This window comes from Panthera uncia, chromosome D2 (assembly GCF_023721935.1).
Source record: "Panthera uncia isolate 11264 chromosome D2, Puncia_PCG_1.0, whole genome shotgun sequence".
Classification (NCBI taxonomy): Eukaryota; Metazoa; Chordata; class Mammalia; order Carnivora; family Felidae; genus Panthera; species Panthera uncia.
In genome coordinates, this window is record NC_064818.1 from 69,635,723 (window position 1) to 69,656,455 (window position 20,733).

The 20,733-nt window shown below is 37.1% G+C and overlaps 1 protein-coding gene across 7 annotated transcripts in view; it reads left to right on the forward strand.

The window, feature by feature from the left end:
* The window catches only part of ATRNL1 (attractin like 1), a 765,177-nt gene that overhangs the window by 24,747 nt on the left and 719,697 nt on the right, over nucleotides 1-20,733 (forward strand). For 5 of the 7 annotated variants that reach the window (XM_049645837.1, XM_049645839.1, XM_049645841.1 and 2 more), the window contains exons 1-5: nucleotides 2,548-2,653; nucleotides 6,105-6,188; nucleotides 7,588-7,701; nucleotides 13,325-13,453; nucleotides 15,094-15,302. In XM_049645837.1, coding sequence (XP_049501794.1) covers nucleotides 7,649-7,701; nucleotides 13,325-13,453; nucleotides 15,094-15,302 — 391 coding nt within the window. In that variant the 5' untranslated portion in view covers nucleotides 2,548-2,653; nucleotides 6,105-6,188; nucleotides 7,588-7,648. Of the gene's footprint in view, nucleotides 1-2,547; nucleotides 2,654-6,104; nucleotides 6,189-7,587; nucleotides 7,702-9,690; nucleotides 9,797-13,324; nucleotides 13,454-15,093; nucleotides 15,303-20,733 lie in introns of those variants that run through there. The other 2 variants (XM_049645843.1, XM_049645838.1) reach the window with 2 other exon arrangements.

A 20,733-nucleotide genomic window follows, 5' to 3' on the forward strand; every position in this document is an offset into this window, starting at 1 on the left:
CTCTCTCTCTCCTTCAAAGATAATTATCTTTGAAGGAGAGAGAGAGCCAGAACATGAGCTGGGAGGGCCAGAGAGAGAGAGGGAGACACAGAATCCAAAGCGGGCTCCAGGCTCTGAGCTGTGAGCACAGAGCCTGACGCGGGGCTCAAACTCACAAGCCGTGAGATCATGACCTGAGCCGAAGTGGGACACTTAACCAACTGAGCCGTACTTCATACTTTCTTTTGGTTTAATTTACTGTTCTTTTTATAGCTTCTTGAGCTGTGTAACCTTGGATAATTGATTTTCAGTTTTCTAACATCAAGAGCTAAAATTTCTCTCTAAATGCTGGCTTAGCTTCATCTCATAAAATTTGATATGTTGTGGTTTTAATATTATTCACTTAAAAATATTTTCTAATTGTCTTGTTGACTGAGAGGTCTGTTACTTAATTTGCAACTATTTGGGGATTTTAAATTTATCTTTTTTTTGTGTGGTCACTCTATGGGACTGCTGCTAATTTCATGGTTTTTGGATGCATGATTACTGTAGCCAGTTGTTATTGATTAAATTGATTTAATTCAATTCTGGTGTTACTTGTTGGCATGGCTTAAGAACAAGTGGTCATACGAAGAAGGTGGGAATTTATTTTTCTTACCATCAACTCTGGCTTCTGAAGGACTTTGGAGGCTCAAGGTTCTCATGTGCATCTACCCATATAACACCTTCCTAGGTCTTTGGGTTTTACTTCCTCTTAGGGGCACTCTCCTAACACTGGAGTTTTGCCATGGCAGCGAATTAGACTTTTTCTGTAATTCTGCTGGTCTCACAATCTGATCCTGGGCCTGTTTTTCAGCTTGATCTTCTTTCTGGCTTCAGGAGTAGAAATTGCCTTTAAATATGAGAGTCTCCTGGCTTTACACTCTACCTAAAGCTGGATTGGTTGATGATGAACTGAGCCTTACCCGATGCTGGGAAAACTGTTCATTGCCAGGTGTCTCACTAGAGGCACTCTGCTGCAATTGACTTCCTTTCGCACATCAGTGACCTTTTATAGCAATCATCTAATGCCACAGTCCTTGTGATTACCCTTGCTACTGTACTTCTCAAATATTAGAGCTGTTGCATTAGCCTGTTGTCAGTGCATAACCTTCCACTGAACAAGTGGAAGTCTTAGTCATTGTGATGCTGTAGCTTGCCAGGAGTTGTTGCCACTCTGCCATCTGCCCAGTGAGTGATCCAACCCCAGAATCCTGTCCCGAAGATCTGCTTCCTGGTGGTAACTGTTAGTTTGGTCACCCTCCCCTCCGCCACCCTGAAGCAGAAGTATCTGCTTTTACGCTGAGAATCAAGCACATCTAGTATACTTGGGAGATGCAGGGGTGTTGACAGAGTAGTAGAGAGGAGAAAAGTAGCCAGTTAGACGTATGTTACCAAGTCAGCTACCACAGTGGGTGACTAGCATTTAATCCCACAAGGAAGTACTGGGGGAGGGGGAATGTACTTCAGTATTATCCCAACAAAGAGGTAAGGAAGCTTGGGGGTACCCTTACCAAATCATTCATTGGCTAGGGGCTGCCCCTCGGAGGATGCTGATTTATAGATAGGCACTTTCAGCTCAGCATATGCAGAGGAAGTGTGGGTTCCAGCAGCCAGAGGGGAGCCTCCAGCAAAGATGCAGGTGCTCATCTGAGGAAGTTAGGTTGGAATGTGTGGAAATAGTGAGGGGGTCCGAGAGGATATGGGGGTAGCACAGACACTGTCAGCTACTTCATAAGGTATGTCCGTTTTCAACTATGCAACATAATACCAAATGACTTTGTGAAATTGTAATTTATTCCCATGACAACCCTTTTTTTTCCACATCTTTGCCAGTATTTGGTGTTATTCTTTTTAATTTTGGCAATTTTGTTGTGTGCATAGTGGTGTGATACTGGGATTTTATTTTGCCTATCCTTGATTATTTTGGGGCTAAATATTATTTTGGGTCTAAATATTATTTTGGTTGATTGGTTTGGGTCTAATCAGAAAAGAGAATCACAGTAATTTTAACAGGAGAAGTTTAATGAAAAGAATATTTGACTGTAATAGGGATTGGAATAATGAGAGATTGGCTAGTAAGAAGTAATGGGAATTCCAAAGAATGTAGAAATAGTGGATATAAGGAGCAGCCACTACTATCCTTATGGTTGATAAGGAACACTTAAGAGCACCCCACCTCCTGGTCTGAGATCCAGACCTTGTTGGGAGGGCATGGCTGTGGCTCACTGAATGGTGCAGTTGCTGTAATGCTGCCCTGGTAGAAATTACTTGTTATCTGCCTTTGGGAATTTGTTATGTTTATCTTATTGGAAGATGGGGTGTGCTGTTTATGGGGCAGTGTCTCACTGAAGGCACTCTGCTGCAGAATTGTCTGAGGGGAGGTGCTGGGAGAGGCTGTTGGTGGCTGGGTTGCTGGCCATTGCATACTATAGGAGCCTAGTCCTGGAGAAACCAAGCTGCAGGAGCTTGGTGAGGAAGTACATTGGAACCACTAAGCAAAACTCTTTCCTCCTGCCATCTCTCTAGTGCACTCTGTTGACAAAGTATGCCAACTTAACATCATGCCATCTGACAAAGAAAAAATATTTAAAGGACCCAGATCCATTTTCACATAGGCAGTGTGGATTTTGAGGTGAGAGGCAATGGATAGTTGAACAGTCTACCCTTTGATTATTCATCTTCTTTATCCTTCCTTCTAAACATTGGGGCGCCTGGGTGGATCAGTTAGTTGAGCGCCCGACTTCGGCTCAGGTCAGAATCTCGCAGTTTGTGAGCTCGAGCTCTGCATCGGGCTCTGCTGACAGCTCAGAGCCTGGAGCCTGTTTCAGATTCTGTGTCTCCCTTTCTCTACCCCTTCCCCGCTCATGCTCTGTCTTTCTCTGTCTCTCAAAAATGAATAAATGTTAAAAAAATTTTTTTAAACATATATGAATTCTCCAACAACCAAGCAACACTGTATTTCTAAGAAGATACACGTCTTCAGCTGAAGTTCTCACCCTTTGTTCCAAATGAGGAAATACACAGTTCCAAGAACCATTGTATCTATGATCTATGATTGGTTGTATTAATTACTCTTCATATCTGGTCATAGTCATACTGAATATGCCATTATCTAAAGTCTAAATTGTCAAGTTAACTTACAACTTGTATGTAAAATAAACATGGGAAGGAGAGAAGATCTGCACATGACAAGCAAATAGAAACTATGTAAAGCTGTTATGATCTTTGTTTCTATGATTTGTTACAAGATGATAATTGATATCTGTGGTTTTGTTCTTCCAGTCCTTATTTTTGTTTCCCCTGCCCTCACCTAGAATCTCAACATGTTGGGAGTTTCACCTGGTGGAATGATGCAAAGCCAGTGGGTTGAATTCTCGGTCATCCTGCTGTAGTTTAGATATTTTTTATGGGCCTGTCTTGTAGATCTCTCACCCTGTTTTAGCTGTGTTTGAATGTGCTGTAAACCTGTGCATCAGAATTACTTCTTATAGTTTTCAATTAATTGCCAAAATTTTAAATCTTGTCCTTTTGTCTTTTTGAATTTGGTAAAGCATATTTGTTTTATAGGACACATCTGATCATCTCTGTAATTGAAATATCTTCGGGTCTCTTCCTGTTGTCTGTTGGTTCTTATTTTGCTGTCTTGCGTCTTCATATGTCGTATTATCTTTAATCATGCTGGACATTTTATTTGAAAAATTATTGGAAGGAATAATGTGAGGCCTAGAATAACGTTACCTTTCTTTGGAGAGTAATTTTGTATCTTCTGTTAGGAGCTTTGACATACTGTCGGTTCCAGTATCACCTGAAGCCAATTGTAAGTCTTGGGGTTTTCTAACACCCAGTTGACTCATAGCTAGGCTGCAGTCCATGTTGTGGCTGGTTTATTTCTGATACACTCTTACCCTAGTAACAGGTCATTGTGTCTCAATTCCAAGTGCCATATTGTTTGAGCCTCTACCTTTTGTGAGCCTTTGCCTTCAATTTTATCTCCCTCCCTCTATCAGGCTGCCAAAAGCACTCAACGTCCTGATGCTGTCTTCTTGATAGACAAGTCTCTCCAGAGCAAAAACAGCTCTGAATGCTTGCCTCCTTTTAAAGAATTTGCAACTTTTGGGTCTTGGGTTGGTAGATGCTACCATTTTGCTACTTATAAGATGCTTTTAAGATTTTAAAATTATTCCTTAGCTTTTTAAAGCTGTTTACAATACAGGGTTTGTCTGAATTACCTTATCTGGTATTGTTGAAAGTGAAAAATTAGGACAAGTTTTTTAACCTGTTCTTTAAATTGTGCCTCAGTTTTCTCATCTGTAGTATGGGATTACTAATTACAACCTCATAAGGTTTTTGAGATTTTTAAATGAGGTAGCACATTAGGCGCTTCCAGTAGATCCTGTCACATGGAAACGTGTCAATAAATGGCTCAATTTATTATTACATTAATTTGAGAATATTGGAATTTGTTCTTGAAAACCTTTTCCAAGTATAAAATAGCCCCTTTATTACCTAAAGTAATTTGCAGGGATTATGAAAGACTTACAAATAACATTCTTTTTTTGACTGACATTTCTGTCAACCATGATTTAGGTAAATGAAGCTTTTTTGTTTTTGTTTTTGTTTTTTCCCCTAGTGTATTTGAGACTTTATACTATAAGGAAAATTTAATTTATCTAAAACTAGATAATGACACTGAGATCTATGTGCATATGTGTATATTATGTGTGATATATGTGTTTATGTATGTGATAAAGACTGATAAGCCCTTGTGTGTATATGTATATGTTTGTATATGTAAATATATAAAGGCTAAATGGGAAGATATCTTAATTATTTAAAATATGGTCTTTTGTGGATGAAACAATTGGATTGGAGCTAAGGAGGTACCAATGAAGTAGAACTGAGATCTTGTTTTAAATATTTTTAAATTCTGAAAACAAATTTTTCTTAAAAAAATTAAAAAAAATTTTTAGACAGAGAGTATGAATTGGGGAAAGAGGCAGAGGTGGAGAAGGACAGAGGGAGAGAGAGTGAGAATCTTAGGCAGGCTCCATGCTTGGTGTGGAGCCCAACATGGGTCTCCATCACAACCCTGGGACCATGACTTGAGCTGAAATCAAGAGTTGGGACACTCAGCCCACTGAGCCACCCCGGCGCCCCGAAAACGGACATGTTTCTAATGGTCTTTTTCTTTTTTATGTTTTAAATAGAGGATAATTATAAATAGAAGATAGTTACATCAGCAGTCCTGGTACGTGGGAAACAAATTCAGTGACAGATGGTAGCTATTCTTATGGTGAACATAGCATAGTGTATAGACTTTTTAAATCACTGATTTGTACACCTGAAACTAGTATAATATTGTGTGTTTACTTAGATTAGAACAGATAAATAAATAAGTAACTTACTACTTGAGAATGAGTGAGAACTACAAAAACAAAAGCCAAAAGCAAATACAGCTAACAGTGGGACTCTGAAGCTGGTGTGTACAAAACACAATTGCTCTGGTTCATTGAACTGCATCTTTTAAAGTGTGTTTGACCTTCCAAGGTCTTTTGCCTCCACCTTATTTGTGTACAGATGCAATTTAACTTCATCTATGTTGCATCCAGATTAAACCCATCAGCACAATATTCAGTCTTGCAGTGTGTGTGTGTTTTTTAAAAAATATTTATTTTGGAGAGAGAGAATGTGAGTGGGGTGGGGCAGAGAGGGGGACAGAGGATCTGAAGCGGGCTCTGCGCTGACAGCAGAGAGCCTCATGTGGGGCTTGAACTCACAAACCGTGAGATCATGACCTGAGCTGAAGTTGGACATTTAAGTGACAAGCCACCCAGGCTCAGGTGTGTTTTTACTGTGTAAAATAAAACCAAGTATGTCACGGTTTAAAGAAATACAAAATAAATTCTTTTAAGATGTAGAGAGATGTATGGCAATTTGGAAATTTTCCTAATTTGTAAATAATTTTTCCGTGTTAGAAAATGCTACATCCTGTTTCTTTGATTTGATGTCTTTTTAATTTTCTTATGCTACTCTATGTCTTAAAGTTACTTTAAGGTACTTGTTTTCATGATTTTGTTTTCTAGGTTAACCGAACCTTCTGGATATTTAACAGATGGTCCAATTAACTATAAATATAAAACTAAATGTACATGGCTAATTGAAGGCTAGTAAGTATATAATTTGAATTAATTTATTTTATTCTTAAATGATAAAGAAGGTGATCCTATAAATGTTAAAACATTATCTTATAGTGTAATTTTGTAGTTTTATAGTTCATGCGATTGCTTATAGTTTATTCAGTCATTATTCATGATATTTTTAAATGAGATTTACAACTTTTAGATATCACATTTAATATAAATTATAGTACCCCTTTACTTATGATAGTAGTTTGTTACATATATTTTATTTTTGAGTTATGTTAGTGTGGCAGTATATTGAGTAGGCATTTTGGCTTGCTTTAAACATCTTACGGAGTTTGAAGATGCCATAGAAAGTATAAAAATATTCCATGCTGAATTATGCCATTGGTTCATACTAGTCAGCATTTTAGTTATAAAATAGTTATATATATGTTTTAAATAGAAGATAAAAAAAGAACATTTTGTAGGAGAGAGTTAATTATCCTTTTATAGTGTTTTTCAGTAATTGGGCTTGAGATTGAATTGATCTATTTAAACATACTGTGAATAGATCATAAATGAATTGATAGAAGTTATTTTTGAACCATTTTATGATTTGGAAAATGTTTTTTTGGGGGGAGGGTTACTTAGAAAGTTTTTAGAACTTAAAAGTTATTCTCTGTGCATCTGTGCTCTCATTTTGTTTGTGTTTTACTTGTTTGTTTTTTGTTTCTTAAGTAAGCCCAGTGTTGGGCTTGAACTCATTACCCCAAACTCAAGGGTCACATGCTCTACTAACTGAGCCAGACAGACACCCCCCGCCCTTCTCTTTTCATTTTGTTCATTTGTTAATAGTATATCAAGACCTTTTGATTACAATTTCAAGACTATATTGGTTGGGGCCTTTAGTTAATAAGGACTGTGTAGAAATGAGTCGCTACTTTTTGAGTGTTGAATTTTAGAAATCAACTTTATTTAACTGTAATTTGCATACAATAAAATGTATATTAAGTGTACAGTTTAATAAAGTTTCAATAATGTAATCTATGTAATGTCCACTTTAATCAAGACATAGAACATTTACTGCTGACTAAATTTTCAGAAAATGGTGATTTATATATACAGCCTATTAATAGATTTTGAAGTTGTATGTCATTTTTGCTATTTATTTATTTATTTATTTATAATCTCTACACCCCACATGGGGCTTGAACTCATGACCCTGAGATCAAGAGTCACATGCTCTTTTGACTGAGCCAGCCAGGTGGCCCTCATTTTTACAATTTGGATATGACTATCAGTCTTTTTTGACGCTGGTGACTTAAGAATGCGTAGAAAGTTTTCTGTAAATAGGTTTTCTTATACAGTATACTGTTAAAAATTTTTTCGGACTGTGCTTTGAATATTGCATATTAATTTAAACATTTTAATAATTTTTTTTCAGTCCAAATGCAGTGTTAAGATTAAGATTCAATCATTTTGCAACAGAATGTAGCTGGGATCATATGTATGTTTACGATGGAGATTCAATATATGCACCTTTGATAGCTGTTCTTAGGTGAGTAATTCTGTTTAATTGATGAGCCTATAGTTGTAGAAAAGTAACTAAAATTTTTGAATTTTAAATATACCGCTCTGTGCTTTAAAAAGTCCAGCAGAGATATTGATTGCTAAATTTCAAAGGTGATTATAATACAGTGTTGCATACTGTGTCAACTTAGATGTATATAACAGTATAAATGTTGATTTAGGAAAGATCAATAAGTACTCTCAGAAATTCTTGTTAAGTATCCTTTATTCTCCTACATATAGTTTATTCTTTTAAAGCAATTTGAATATGTTTTCAGAACTACCTGTTGTAGAGATTAATGTGAGTTCTAGTTAACAAAGAAATAATAGACAAATGTATATATTTTTTATAGTTGTCTATTTATTATAGTGAAATGAGAAATTTTCAATTCTGTACAGAAGGTCAAATTATACTTTATGGAATGTTTTAATAAAGAGTGTGTTTCTTTCATTTCTCAAAATTTGGGAATTAAAAAAAAATTTTTTTTTAATGTTTATTTTTGAGACAGAGAGAGACAGAGCATGAGCAGGAAAGGGGCAGAGAGAGAGAGGGAAACACAGAATGTGAAGCAGGCTCCAGGCTCTGAGCTGTCAGCACAGAGCCCGACGTGGGGCTCGAACTCACGGACTGTGAGATCATGACCTGCGCCGAAGTCGGACGCTTAACCAACTGAGCCACCCAGGAGCCCCGAAATTTGGGAATTTTGATTGTTCCAAAATATTTATTGTTAGGTAGTCAGACTAAATTTTAAAGTTACAGCATTTTCAATATCAATTTAAAAGTCTTTTCTATGTATGTATGTACGAATTATTCTAAAATGTTTTATGAATAGGAGAAAATATATTAGGCACAGGAAAAATTAGGATCATGTAATGTTGCTTTTGTGTGTAATTTAACTAACATGATTGTTGACCACAATTGCTGATTACGTTATTCCTTGTATTGGTTATTTCCATAGTGTTGCTTACATGATCTGTCATTTGAAAAATTTTAAATAAATTATACAAGCTTATTTTTCCCTTCAAATTTTTAAAAATTTTATTTTTACTATTTATGTTGCAAATATTCTGTTTACTAGGAATGTGAACTATTATTTTTTGCATAGACATGTAAGGACTTGTATTTCTGAATGAATATTTCACAGTGACGCTTTAGGGTCTTAGATACAGTCTGTAATACTGCTTTTGCTCTAAATGCTTTCAGAATTTAATTTTTCAGTTGTTTGAAAGTTATTTAAAGGGTTGCCATAAGTAGCCCTTTCGTCCAAGGACAATACATAGAAAATGGAGTTCAGAGAAAGAGATACCATATGTTTTCACTCATATGTGGATCTTGAGAAACTTAACAGAAGACCATGGGGGAAGGGAAGGGGGGAAAAAAATGTTACAAACAGAGAAGGAGAGAGGCAAACCATAAGAAACTCTTAAATACCGAGAACAAACCGAGGGTTGATGGGGGCTGGGGGAGAGGGGAAAGTGGGTATTGAGGAGGGCACTTGTTGGGATGAGCACTGCGTGTTGAATGGAAGCCAATTTGACCATAAATTATATTTAAAAAAAAACCAAAACAAGCATTCATTTGATACACAGTTTTCCAATAAAGAGAAAGAGATACATAAAAAAAGAAAATGGAGTAGTCATGTGAGTAATTCTATTGTAGGATAATTTATTGCAACAATTAGATAAGATTCTGGGTTAATACATTAATTTTTATCAATTTAGGTTTTAGTCATCTATCATTATTTTTATGTCATTGTAGACTGACCATCATTTAGATGTGTGCCTTTCCGTTTGTTTTCCTAGTAGTTATAATGACTTTGCATTAATTGACAGTGATCCATTAACACTCTTACCAATGTTTTTTTGATACTAAAGGAAACTTTGGTAAGCTAATTAGTAGGTTGGGATTTACTCTATGACTTTGAAGATGGAGCCATTGACTTTTCATTGGCAAGTGTTCCTATTGGCTATCTTGAAGGAGATTGAAAGATGTTGCAAGATGTTTATTGAGTATCCACTTGATGCTAATCAATGTACTAGGCAGTTTAAATGTCATCAAATTCTCACAAGGATCTGTGGAAGAGGTACTAATATCCCCATTTTATAGTTGAGAAAATTGAGACTCAGAGAAGTTGTTTTACTTCTAATAGATGGTGGAGCCAGGATTAGAACATGACCATCTCCTGACCTAAAAGCCTGTAACACAGAGTCTAAGTGTTTGAATTATTCTAATTTTATAAGTATATATTATTCAATAAACATTTGATAACTTAATTCCAGAGACTATCATAAGCCTGGAGGATATAGTAAGGATTAAGATTAGGCTATTGCAGTGACTTCAAATACCAGGTACCTGGAGTTGGGCCAGACTTCATAGATTGAGTGCATAGCCCTTCATAGAACTGTCCTTAGTTGAGATACCAGCTGCAGGTTCAGAGGTCCCCAGGTCATGCGCACTTCTGACCAGCTGGCTACAGATTTAAGGGTGCCCATCACTTCTTCAGGTTCAATAATTCAGTAGAATGACTCACAGAACTCAGGAAAACACTGTATCTATTATAGTTTTATGATAAAGAATAGAAATCAGGACCAGCCAAATGAAGAGATGTATAGAATGAGGTCTAAGAGGATCATAAACACAACTTTGTCTTTGGGATATGTTGCCTTCCCATCACTATCCAGGAAGATCACCTGAGCTACAGGTATCCAGAGTTTTTGTTGGGGTTTCATTATGCAGCCATGATTGATTGAATCATTGGCCACAGGGTCGAACTGTGTCTCTAGTCCCCCTCCTCTCTCTGGAAGTTTGATTGATTTATTGTGGCTCAAGGCCCCAACACTTTAATTGCATGGTTAGTCTTTATGGTGTGGCCAGCTCCCATCCTGAGTCACTCATTAGCATAAATGAGCAGAGTTCCCCATGCATAACAGAACTGCTCCTATCACTTGGGAAATTCCAAGGATTTGGAGGCTACATCAGTACACAGCAGTTAGGCACTGGTGGTGGCATGCACACAGATATTTTTTTTTTTTTTTTTTTTTTTTTTACCGACACAAAGAGCATTATAATCAGGTTATGAAAAGAGTGCTGTATGATTTCAGAAGAAGTAACTAATTCTTCATGGTGAATTTCATCATGAGTACAAGAATGGTAGGCAAAGTATGGGGGTATGATAGGACGTTCTTGGTAGAGAAAAACGTGTACAAAGGCATAGACTTATTAAAGAGCATTGTATTTTGGGCTAATATAAGTAGTTATGAGTAATTTGATCATAGGAAATGAGAAGGGATTGGTAGGAGCCAGATTACCCAATGAACAGTAATTGGTACATCTACTGAATGCTTATCATGTGCCAGGCAGTATGCAAGAGTTCTTTGTATATATTTACTCATTTAATCCTCATAATAACCCTTTAGTTAGGGATTATTATTGCCATGGAGTTCATAAGTTCTCCATTTATAAATGCGGAATTGAGGCATAAAGAGATTCACTGAGTGCCTCAAAGTTGCCTAGCTAGTAAGTAATATAGTCAGAATATAAACTCAGGTTTTATAATCCCATAATCACTGTAGTGCTTTTTTGTATACCACACTAAGGAAACTGCACTTTATTCTATAGGCAAGACTTTTTAGAATGTGGAGAGTGGATTGTAATAGAGAAGTGTTATTTTTTATTGTGCACTGGATGTCATGTTTGTAAAATCATATGTAGTAATAATTGGGGGCCTAGAAAGATAATATATTCCTGTAGAGTGTACATGGGAACACTGGCAGGCCCTGGAGGGCCTATCTTTTACTAGTTCACTTTTACTCATAGTCTTTGGGGCCCCAGGTCAGAGCAAGGACCCTGGGTTCCACTTTTTGCTTTCTTATTTGTCTAAAGCAACCCAGTTTTTTAGCCATTCAAACCTCATATCTGACTTTGAAATCAGCAAATGCCCTTAAGGAGAAATGGCCCCGATAACTGGGCTCACCATCTTCTTCGTTCTCCAGTACCTTCAAACATATTTTTGTTTGTATGTTGTCATTTTTCGAGATGACTTCAGTGAGAGGGTTAGTTGGTCCAAATTGCCTGATGTGTCATGCACGATGTGGAAACCCTCTTTTTTACAGTTTATTTTTAAAAATAAAGACTTTATATAAAGTACTTTTGTTCTTTAAATAATTCTTTTTTTTAAAAAAAGGACTTATAAATAAGTAACCAAGTAAACAATTCTGTTCCTTGTTTCAGAGAGATTAATTATATCTGTTAATATTATTTCTAGTAATGTACTCACTTTGATGTAATCTCACTACATTGAAAAATATATGTAAGACTGGTATTATAGAATTTGAAATCTTTTGACAGTCTTTTTTTTTATTAAAAAAAATTTTTTTTAACGTTTATTTATTTTTGAGACAGAGAGAGACAGAGCATGAACGGGGGAGGGTCAGAGAGAGGGAGACACAGAATCTGAAACAGGCACCAGGCTCTGAGCTGTCAGCACAGAGCCTGACGCGGGGCTCGAACTCACAGACCGCGAGATCATGACCTGAGCCGAAGTCGGCTGCTTAACCGACTGAGCCACCCAGGCGCCCCTTGGCAGTCTTTTAAAAAGGTTTTGTTTCTTCATAAACATTAGCTAGTAGATGCAGTAATAATTAGAAAAGCATTAAGATTTGATTACTTTTTGTTTGCTTGGAGAGTATATAAAATAAATTATTTGACTATTCTATATTACTTTGTTCTGTCAAATATGATTTGAATGAGTAGTTCAGGTCCTGGGTGATGTATACACATAAATTTAACAGTGCCTAAGAGAATGGGCTTTTTCGAGTAGTGTCACTTGTTGTTAGTAGCTTCTTTTCTCATATTGCATATTTTCACAGATTTAAGAGGGTAGCATGGTGTAAGTAAATGAAGATATGTAATTTTTCCTCTTCAACGAGGAGATTTAAAAAGGGAAAAGTACCAATTACTACCTGGTTACTAACTCAGAACTCTTACACGTTTATGTCTGCTGCACCACCCCCCTCCCCTGCCCCCACTGTTTTCTTTTGTGTGCATATGAGCTTAAGTGTCTTTTGGAATATTAATATAATTTGATAAGTATGCAAATTTTGAAAAAATATAAATAGTGTATATTTTTAGATGACCTAAAATACCTAGATTAGTATACTGGAAGTATACAAGTTTAATGAGAATGTCATTGTAATCACTTAGCTAGTGTGGAGTGTTCCTTCTGGCTTCATCAGAATTTGCAACCAGAGGGAAAAAGCAGAGGCGAATTAAGTGAAGGTTTATACATGAGTTAAGAGACCACCCTCTAGTACTGTAACAGTTGGATGGACAGCAGGATAAAAGGGAGAAATGGGCCATTGCCGTCCAAATGGTGTGAAGGAAGAAAAGGAGTATGATGGTATGAAAGCAATGTTCATTCACTGGCAGCGGTAGGAGGGCTAAATGGGTGAAAAATGGATAGCACCTTGTTTTCGACTTAACCCTTTTTCTCGTTGCTTATCCTGTTACAGATATTTAGTGGTGATAACAAGAATATTTTTGAGTAAGTTTTATGTGGTTAGTAGCCCTATGCATATTAATATATACAGCGTTCAATTTTGCTCTCTTACAGTGGTTTGATAGTCCCTGAAATCAGGGGAAATGAAACTGTGCCTGAAGTCGTTACAACATCTGGCTATGCACTGTTACATTTTTTTAGTGATGCTGCATATAATCTAACTGGTTTCAACATTTTTTATTCGTAAGTATTTTTTAAAAAATTTCATATCATAATGGTTGTTATAATTCAACTTCCAAGAATTTATTGTGTTTATATGAATTTATTATGTCTTCTATAAGAGGAGCAGGCTAGTATGTTAAATTTCAGAATTGCGAGATCTCTTCTAAGTGACATAAAATCTTAATATGCCTCAAAGTACTGTCTAAGCTCATATTAGGATAATTTCTGAGTCTCAGGACATTACAGTGGTACGTTTGGTTGACAGTTATTTATGAAATTTAAAATTGTTGGTAAATGATTAAGTGAACAACTACAAACAAGTGTAACTTTACTTGTAGCAGTAGGTGTGTGGGATTGGAGGGAGTCTTCATCCATGTCTGTGCTTGAAGGAATTTTACTGCTAATTCGAAGATGGGTTTGTAAACTAAGTTTGTGTAGCCCTTCTGCTTTCCAGGGCTGTGCTGGATACTTTATGTACATTATGTTTTTTGATTCTCTTTACAACAATTCCGCGAAATGGGTATTTTCCCCATTTTATGTGTGAGGAAATTGAGGCTTAAGATAAGGTAAGTGGATAATACCACTATCTCGTCATTTAAATAGAAAAGTAATTTGTATTAAGAATCTATTATGTGGCTGACACTTGATAAGTTTTTACATCTGGAAGTCCCAGGGGTGAAGTGAAGGAGCCAGAGATGCTTCCAGATGCTTTCACAGGAATGGCCATAGGGGAACTTCGTAGACTTTTTAACCCCTTTTCTTCAGGAATGTAGAATATAGCCAGAGAATTTTCCACCATGAATAAGATGCTCTAAATGTCTTCAGAATGTTAAAATTTAAAATCAGCAAGTTGTTGCAGGATTCATTTGTCTCAAGTATGTATGCAAGGAAGAATAAATTTAGAGTAGGATATAATCGGTTAAACAGCTTGAAAATAAAATTTTATTAACATCCTTTTTTTTATGACAGTGTATAGGTGATAGCATGCTATTTAAATATTATTATATAACCAGGTTATATCTTGGCTTTTCATGTAGTTTCAGGTATTCCTGAATTTATTTTTTTCTGTAAAATTGTATATTCAAAACATTTCAGTACTTTATGAAACATTGCGATTGGAACTGCATAGATTCTGCAAATGTTGAGTATGTAGTCCTTGGAAGTTTGGAGTCTTAGTAGCAAAGTAAACTCATTGAGTTAATTAACGTAAATTGCAAATAAATATTTAAATTTTAAAAAAATGTTTATTATTTATTTTTTGAGAGAGAGAGAGAGTGAGAGTGAGTGCATGCTAGCAGGGAGGGGCAGAGACGGGGGAGGCACAGAATCCGAAGCAGGCTTCAGGCTCCGAGAGCTGTCAGCACAGAGGCTGATGGAGGGCTTGAACTCATGAACTGTGAGATCATGACCTGAGCTGGTCGGATGCTTAACCGACTGAGCCACTCAGGCGCCCCAATTGCAAAGAAATATGAACTGAATTGCATTAAGGACAAAAGGGTACAGAGTAAAGAACTGAAGTCACATGGTGAAATTGTGTTCAATAGAGCATTAAAGAGAGTAATAGAGCATAATTGCGTTAAATAGAAAAAGTTTACAAAATATCAACCAAAATTATTTTTAAATTACCTTGAATTTGAATATATATGAATTATATTTTACAGAATCAATTCTTGTCCTAACAATTGCTCTGGTCACGGGAAGTGTACCACTAGTGTCTCTGTTCCGAGTCAAGTGTACTGTGAATGCGACAAATACTGGAAGGGTGAAGCCTGTGACATTCCTTACTGTAAAGCCAACTGCGGCAGTCCGGATCATGGTTACTGTGACCTAACAGGAGAAAAGCTGTGTGTCTGCAATGATAGCTGGCAAGGTAAGCATGTGTGGCGTGATGGCTTTTGAAACATCGACTCACGTATCTATCTAATAAGGTGAAAAGAAATTTTACATTTGTTTGTTTTGCTGTAGTTGGCACACCCAGATCTCACGTATTTATTTTTAGAATTCTCAAATGAGCGATCAACTTCTTAGTGAGTTTGTTTCTTCACAAGTAGCATTGGTAAAGATTCTGTCTACACCCTGTTTTGAGAATCAGATGAAGTTATACATGGCGAGCTTTTCAAATTGTGGGTGTGTGATCAATACCATCTTCCGTAATTTTTTGTTGAATCCGGAAAGATTTGGTGACCTGACTGTATATAATGTGTGGGCATTCAAATTTGACTTCTGATGGGTAAACACAGTGTACTGCAAACATGTGCATCTTGCCTGGTAGTGCAGCTTAACTTATTTCTTAGGAAAGACTGACCTCTTGTGGCTGTTTTTCTAAAAGAGCGATATTTTTAAAGAGTGTTTAAAAGAAGATGAAGGGTTTCAACTGCTTATTGTAAAAGTAAGATTCCTGGGGAAGAATTTCTAAATAGTTTTTATAAATAGCTATGATTAAATACTAATTTTAGACTCCATTGAAGTGTTTTAGCTTACTTAAATATTGGGGTATAAAATCATAAATTTTGTCATTGTGAAATTAAAAGAAGAGACACGTCCAGTTATCCATACATTGACCTGTCCAGAGCTTACTTTGTACTAATTGTATTTACTTTGTTCCAGCATATTAATCCTGTTGATTGAGAGAACTTTGACTCAAATAAGTAATCCAGTCACGGGATCATGTGTTGTTACAGCATGTGTAGCAGCAATTCCTGTCAGATCTAAGTGAAAAGCCGAAGAGAACGTGCTCCTTATGTAGTTGTATTCATCAGTATTTAGATGAATTTTTTAAAAAATGTTACTGAGTATTCTGAGTCCTCATTTAGAGCAATTCTTATTAAATCATGCCCATCTTAAACCTATGTTATCTCATTAAAAAAATTACTCTGGCACAAAATATCAGTGATTTCTTATTGAATTGAATTTGATTATTGTGACAGATACAGATTTCTCTCTGTCCTGTAATCATGGAGCATGTACTTTATTAAATGGCTCTTTTAATAATCTGTGATCTTTCTTGTCCTAAAAATTGTCTTGGTACACCATTTTTTAAAAATTTTAATCTTGAAAGTAAAATAATGTCCATTTCTGTGGAGAGAATGGTACGTCAGGAATATATTTAAATTAAGGCCTGAGAAATCTAGAATAAGAATAGCTTAGACACATAGGATTTGTCACAGTGACCTTCAACTGCTGTCAGTCTCCATCTCATTTCAGCAGTTTTGAAAGCAAAAGAGGAATGCATTTGTGCACTATTCTCTGTGAACATCTCTGTCCTTTTTTTATTCTTTACTTTTTTTTTATCAGTCCTTTAAAATACTTTGTTTTCTGGGAGTGTGTAATATCTGGTTCAAATGTTATCTTTTACTTTTCTGGCTTTTGTTGGCATTTCACATATTATTATTCTTGTCAGTAGTGCCTCAAGTCAAAAAACATCCCTGCCTCTTAACATATGTCTGTGAGCAAATGAAATGGGGTAGCACACACTGGGCATTTTCACTTTTAAAGCAAAGTTATAATATGAATAGTGTATGTGTGTATATACACATACACACATGTGTTTTTATATGTGCCTTTTTTATAATTATAAAATGTTGTGCAGAAATCAGATACATTTTTATACCACTATCCTTAATAGTTAATGAATCAATCTCTGAACTGATGTGAATCTTTTGAGGGTAGAGTGCTTAGTGAAAGTGATACTGTGCTTTTTTTCTTTTTTTTCTAAATTTTTTAAATGTTTATTTTTGAGACAGAGACAGAACATGAGTGGGGGAGCAAAGAGAGTAGGAGACACAGAATCCAAAGCAGGCCTCAGGCTACAGCCTGTCAGCACAGAGCCCGACGCAGGGCTCGAACTCACAAACTATGAGATCATGACCTGAGCCGAAGTCGGACGCCCAACCAACTGAGCCACCCAACCGCCCCGATATTGGCCTTTTTTCAAGACAGATGATGTGCAGATTGGTTCCTTTGAGTTTCAGACCTGATCCTTGATTCTGTATTTAAGGAAGCATAGCTGAAAGTATCTGCGATTAATACCAGAAACTGTTTGGGGAAAAGTATTGTTTCTATTTCAGATATATAGAAAGGGGAGGAATCGTTGAGGGGAAAATGAGAGAGAGAGAGAGATTTGTTTCTAGGACATCTGGGTAATGATCAAAGAATGTGAAATTTAAAAATGAGAGCTGAGGAGGCAATCCGTGAGATTCAAACTCTGGCAGTTTTTTTTGTAATTTGTAGTTGGAATTCTTTGGGTTAAAAATAACAGATTATCGCTACCCCCATTTTATCCTTTTATGTTGGTTAATTTTACTATTCGGTTCTGTGCTAGTATACAAAAAAAAAAAATGTTGGTTTAGAAACATTTTATAAAGAGGAAAAATGCAGAGGGAAAGCCCAGCGTATGTCAAGTCTTTGATTCCCTTCCTAACATTTCTTTAGTGCTTATCCCACTTGGTCTTCATGGCTCCTTATTTTCTAACTTAGTTTTTTATGTGCACCTCCTAAGACTTTTCTGCTGAGCTGTCACCATACTTTTCCTTCCCTTAACTTTCTCTTCTTTCTTTCTTAATCATCTACTATAATCTTTTTACTTTTTGAGGAATTTTTCCAAATAGAGTCTGTTTTTTTTTTTTTAATTTTTTAATGTATTTATTTATTACTGAGAGACAGAGTGACACAGAGTGTGAGCAGGGGAGGGGTAGAGAGAGGGGGGAGACACAGAATCTGAAGCAGGCTCCAGGCTCTGAGCTGTCAGCGCAGAGCCCGACACAGGGCTCGAACTCATGAACTGTGAGATCATGACCTGAGCTGAAGTTGGTCGCCTAACCAAATGAGCCACCCAGGTGCCCCTACACAGAGTCTGTTTTAACAGTAGATGGCGCTGTCAGTGTCAACTGTCCGCCCCCCCCCCCCCCGCCCGCCCCCTTTCCTGTAGAAGGCACTTCTAAAAACCAAAAGCTCAAATAATGAAGAATATAGAAAATGCTAGGTAGCATGTTGAAGAGCACACAAGTTTGTGGTGTATTGCATAATTTTGTCATAATATATGGTTGTCAAAGGTGATATGTACATATTAGATAGATTACTTAAGGGGTAGGGGCCTCGAGGGCTCACCTGCTTTTGTGACGATTTTCACTTAATAAAATGTATGTTTAAGTCTTACTAAGTCACAGTAGAGGAAAAGGCAACTTTAAAAAGCAGTTTTCTTTTAAGATGGTTTCTAAACATTGGGACAGATGAGGAATTTTTAAAAGACATCAAAATCACGATACAACAAATTGAGTGTATGTTCATATGTAGAGAATGCAGTAGAACGTTAATTTTCAAGGCAGTCTCCAAGGTGTGGTGTTCCTGAGCCCCCCCACTCCCCCCAGTCCATCAACTCCCTCATTAGAGTGGCTCCAGGTTTCTCTCTTTTCCATAAATTAAACAAAATCTGGATCACTGGAAGTCTTTGATTATAAGCAGAAACAGTTCTGGCTTACTCCAGCAGAAAAGGCAGTTACTGGAAAGTTATGGCAGAGACCATGTTTCCCAGAATTCATTCTTCCATTCTTTTTAGTAATGGAATTCACCAAGTTTTTAGCTCAGCCCATGGTCTTCCATCTACGTACCACATTTCTCAGCCTTCCTTGCAGCTAGTATGGCTGTTGTACTAAGTTCAGGTCAGTAGGACAGAAGTGGAAGTGCTGTGTGGAACTTTTAGATTATTGAGGTCTTTTCAAACGGTGGTAGGTGGCAATGAGTTTAGTAACCGGTATTACTCGCCCATTTGCCTCTGGAGTATTTCGTGAGGGAGAAATTAACTTTCAGCTTATTTTATTGTTTTAATTTCTTTTATTGTTTATTTTTGAGAGACAGAGAGACAGACAGACAGACAGAGCGTGAGCAGGGGAGGGTCACAGAGAAAGGGAGATACAGAATCTGAAGCAGACTCCAGGCTCTGAGCTGTCAGCACAGAGCCCGATGCAGGGCCTGAACCCACAAACCGTGAGATCATGACCTGAACCGAAGGTGGATGCTTAACTGAACGAGTCACCCAGGTGCCCATAACTTTCAGCTTATTTAAGCAACTTATTTTTGGTTTTCCTATTCTGTGCCCTAACTAATACAGATGGATACTGAATAGGTCTGAAAAAAGATGAAAGGCTAGAAAAACCTTGGTTGGAAAGAGGTAGGTACAGCAGAAGGCTAGGTGGGTAGGTTCACAGCTACCTGAAAGTTGAAGCCGCAGGAAAGTTTAAGATATTCCTGTCGCTCCACGGGACCCTGGGATCCCACCACTGGCATATACTTACTGTGGACACTGCATGCTTCAGGCATGGATAGAAAGAATTCTAAATTGTTCTCACATCTTTGTATCACTTGTGAAGATTTCAAGTCCTGTTTATTAACATCTGTTTGGCTAATGCTGGGTCTTACTCATACCTTGGCTACCTGGAGATACATAAATAGAGAATTTAACTTTTCTGATTTGTGTAGTGTGAAGGGATCCTGTGTCTGAACAAAATTCACACAATGAAAGATTTCCCCAAACAGGAAGGGGGGGTTGAAATGATTGGAGTCTCTCAAACAAATAAAAAGTCCAAGTAAAATGTTTTTAAGTGTAGATTGTTGCCATAAGTGACAAGGAGTGTGCTGAGTTGTTCTCTTATGTCTGTTCAGAGAAGCTTTGCAACGTGGAATAGATGGTGGGAGTAGACAGGTTAAAAAGATAAACCCGCAGGCTTTACCATCTTTTTTTCCTAATACACTACGCAAGACATTTTCCCCCCTGTTTTTTAGAGATGAAAAATAGGTCACCATCTTTGTATATAAGACCATTACTTAACCATTTAAAAGTTGTTCCCAGGGTGCCTGGGTGGCTCAGTCGGTTGAGTGTTCAGCTTCGGCTCAGGTCATGATCTCATGGTTTGTGAGTTTGAGCCCCACATTGGGCTCTCTGCTGTCAGTAGGAGCCCGCTTCAGATCCTCTGTCCCCACCCTGCACTCTGTGTCCCTCCCTCTCCCCTGCACCCCTGCGCACTCTCTCTGAAAAATAAGCATTAAAAAAAACCAACTGGGGTGCTTGGATGGCTCAGTTGGTTAAGCGTCTGACTTCAGCTCAGGTCATGATCTTGTGGTTTGTGGGTTCGAGCCCTGTGTCAGGTTCTGTGCTGACATCTCAGAACCTGGAGCCTGCTTCAGATTCTGTGCCTCCCTCTCTCTCTGCTTCTCCCCAGCTCATGCTCTGTCTCTGTTGCCTCTCAAAAATAAATATTTTTTTTTAACGTTTATTTATTTTTGAGACAGAGAGAGACAGAGCATGA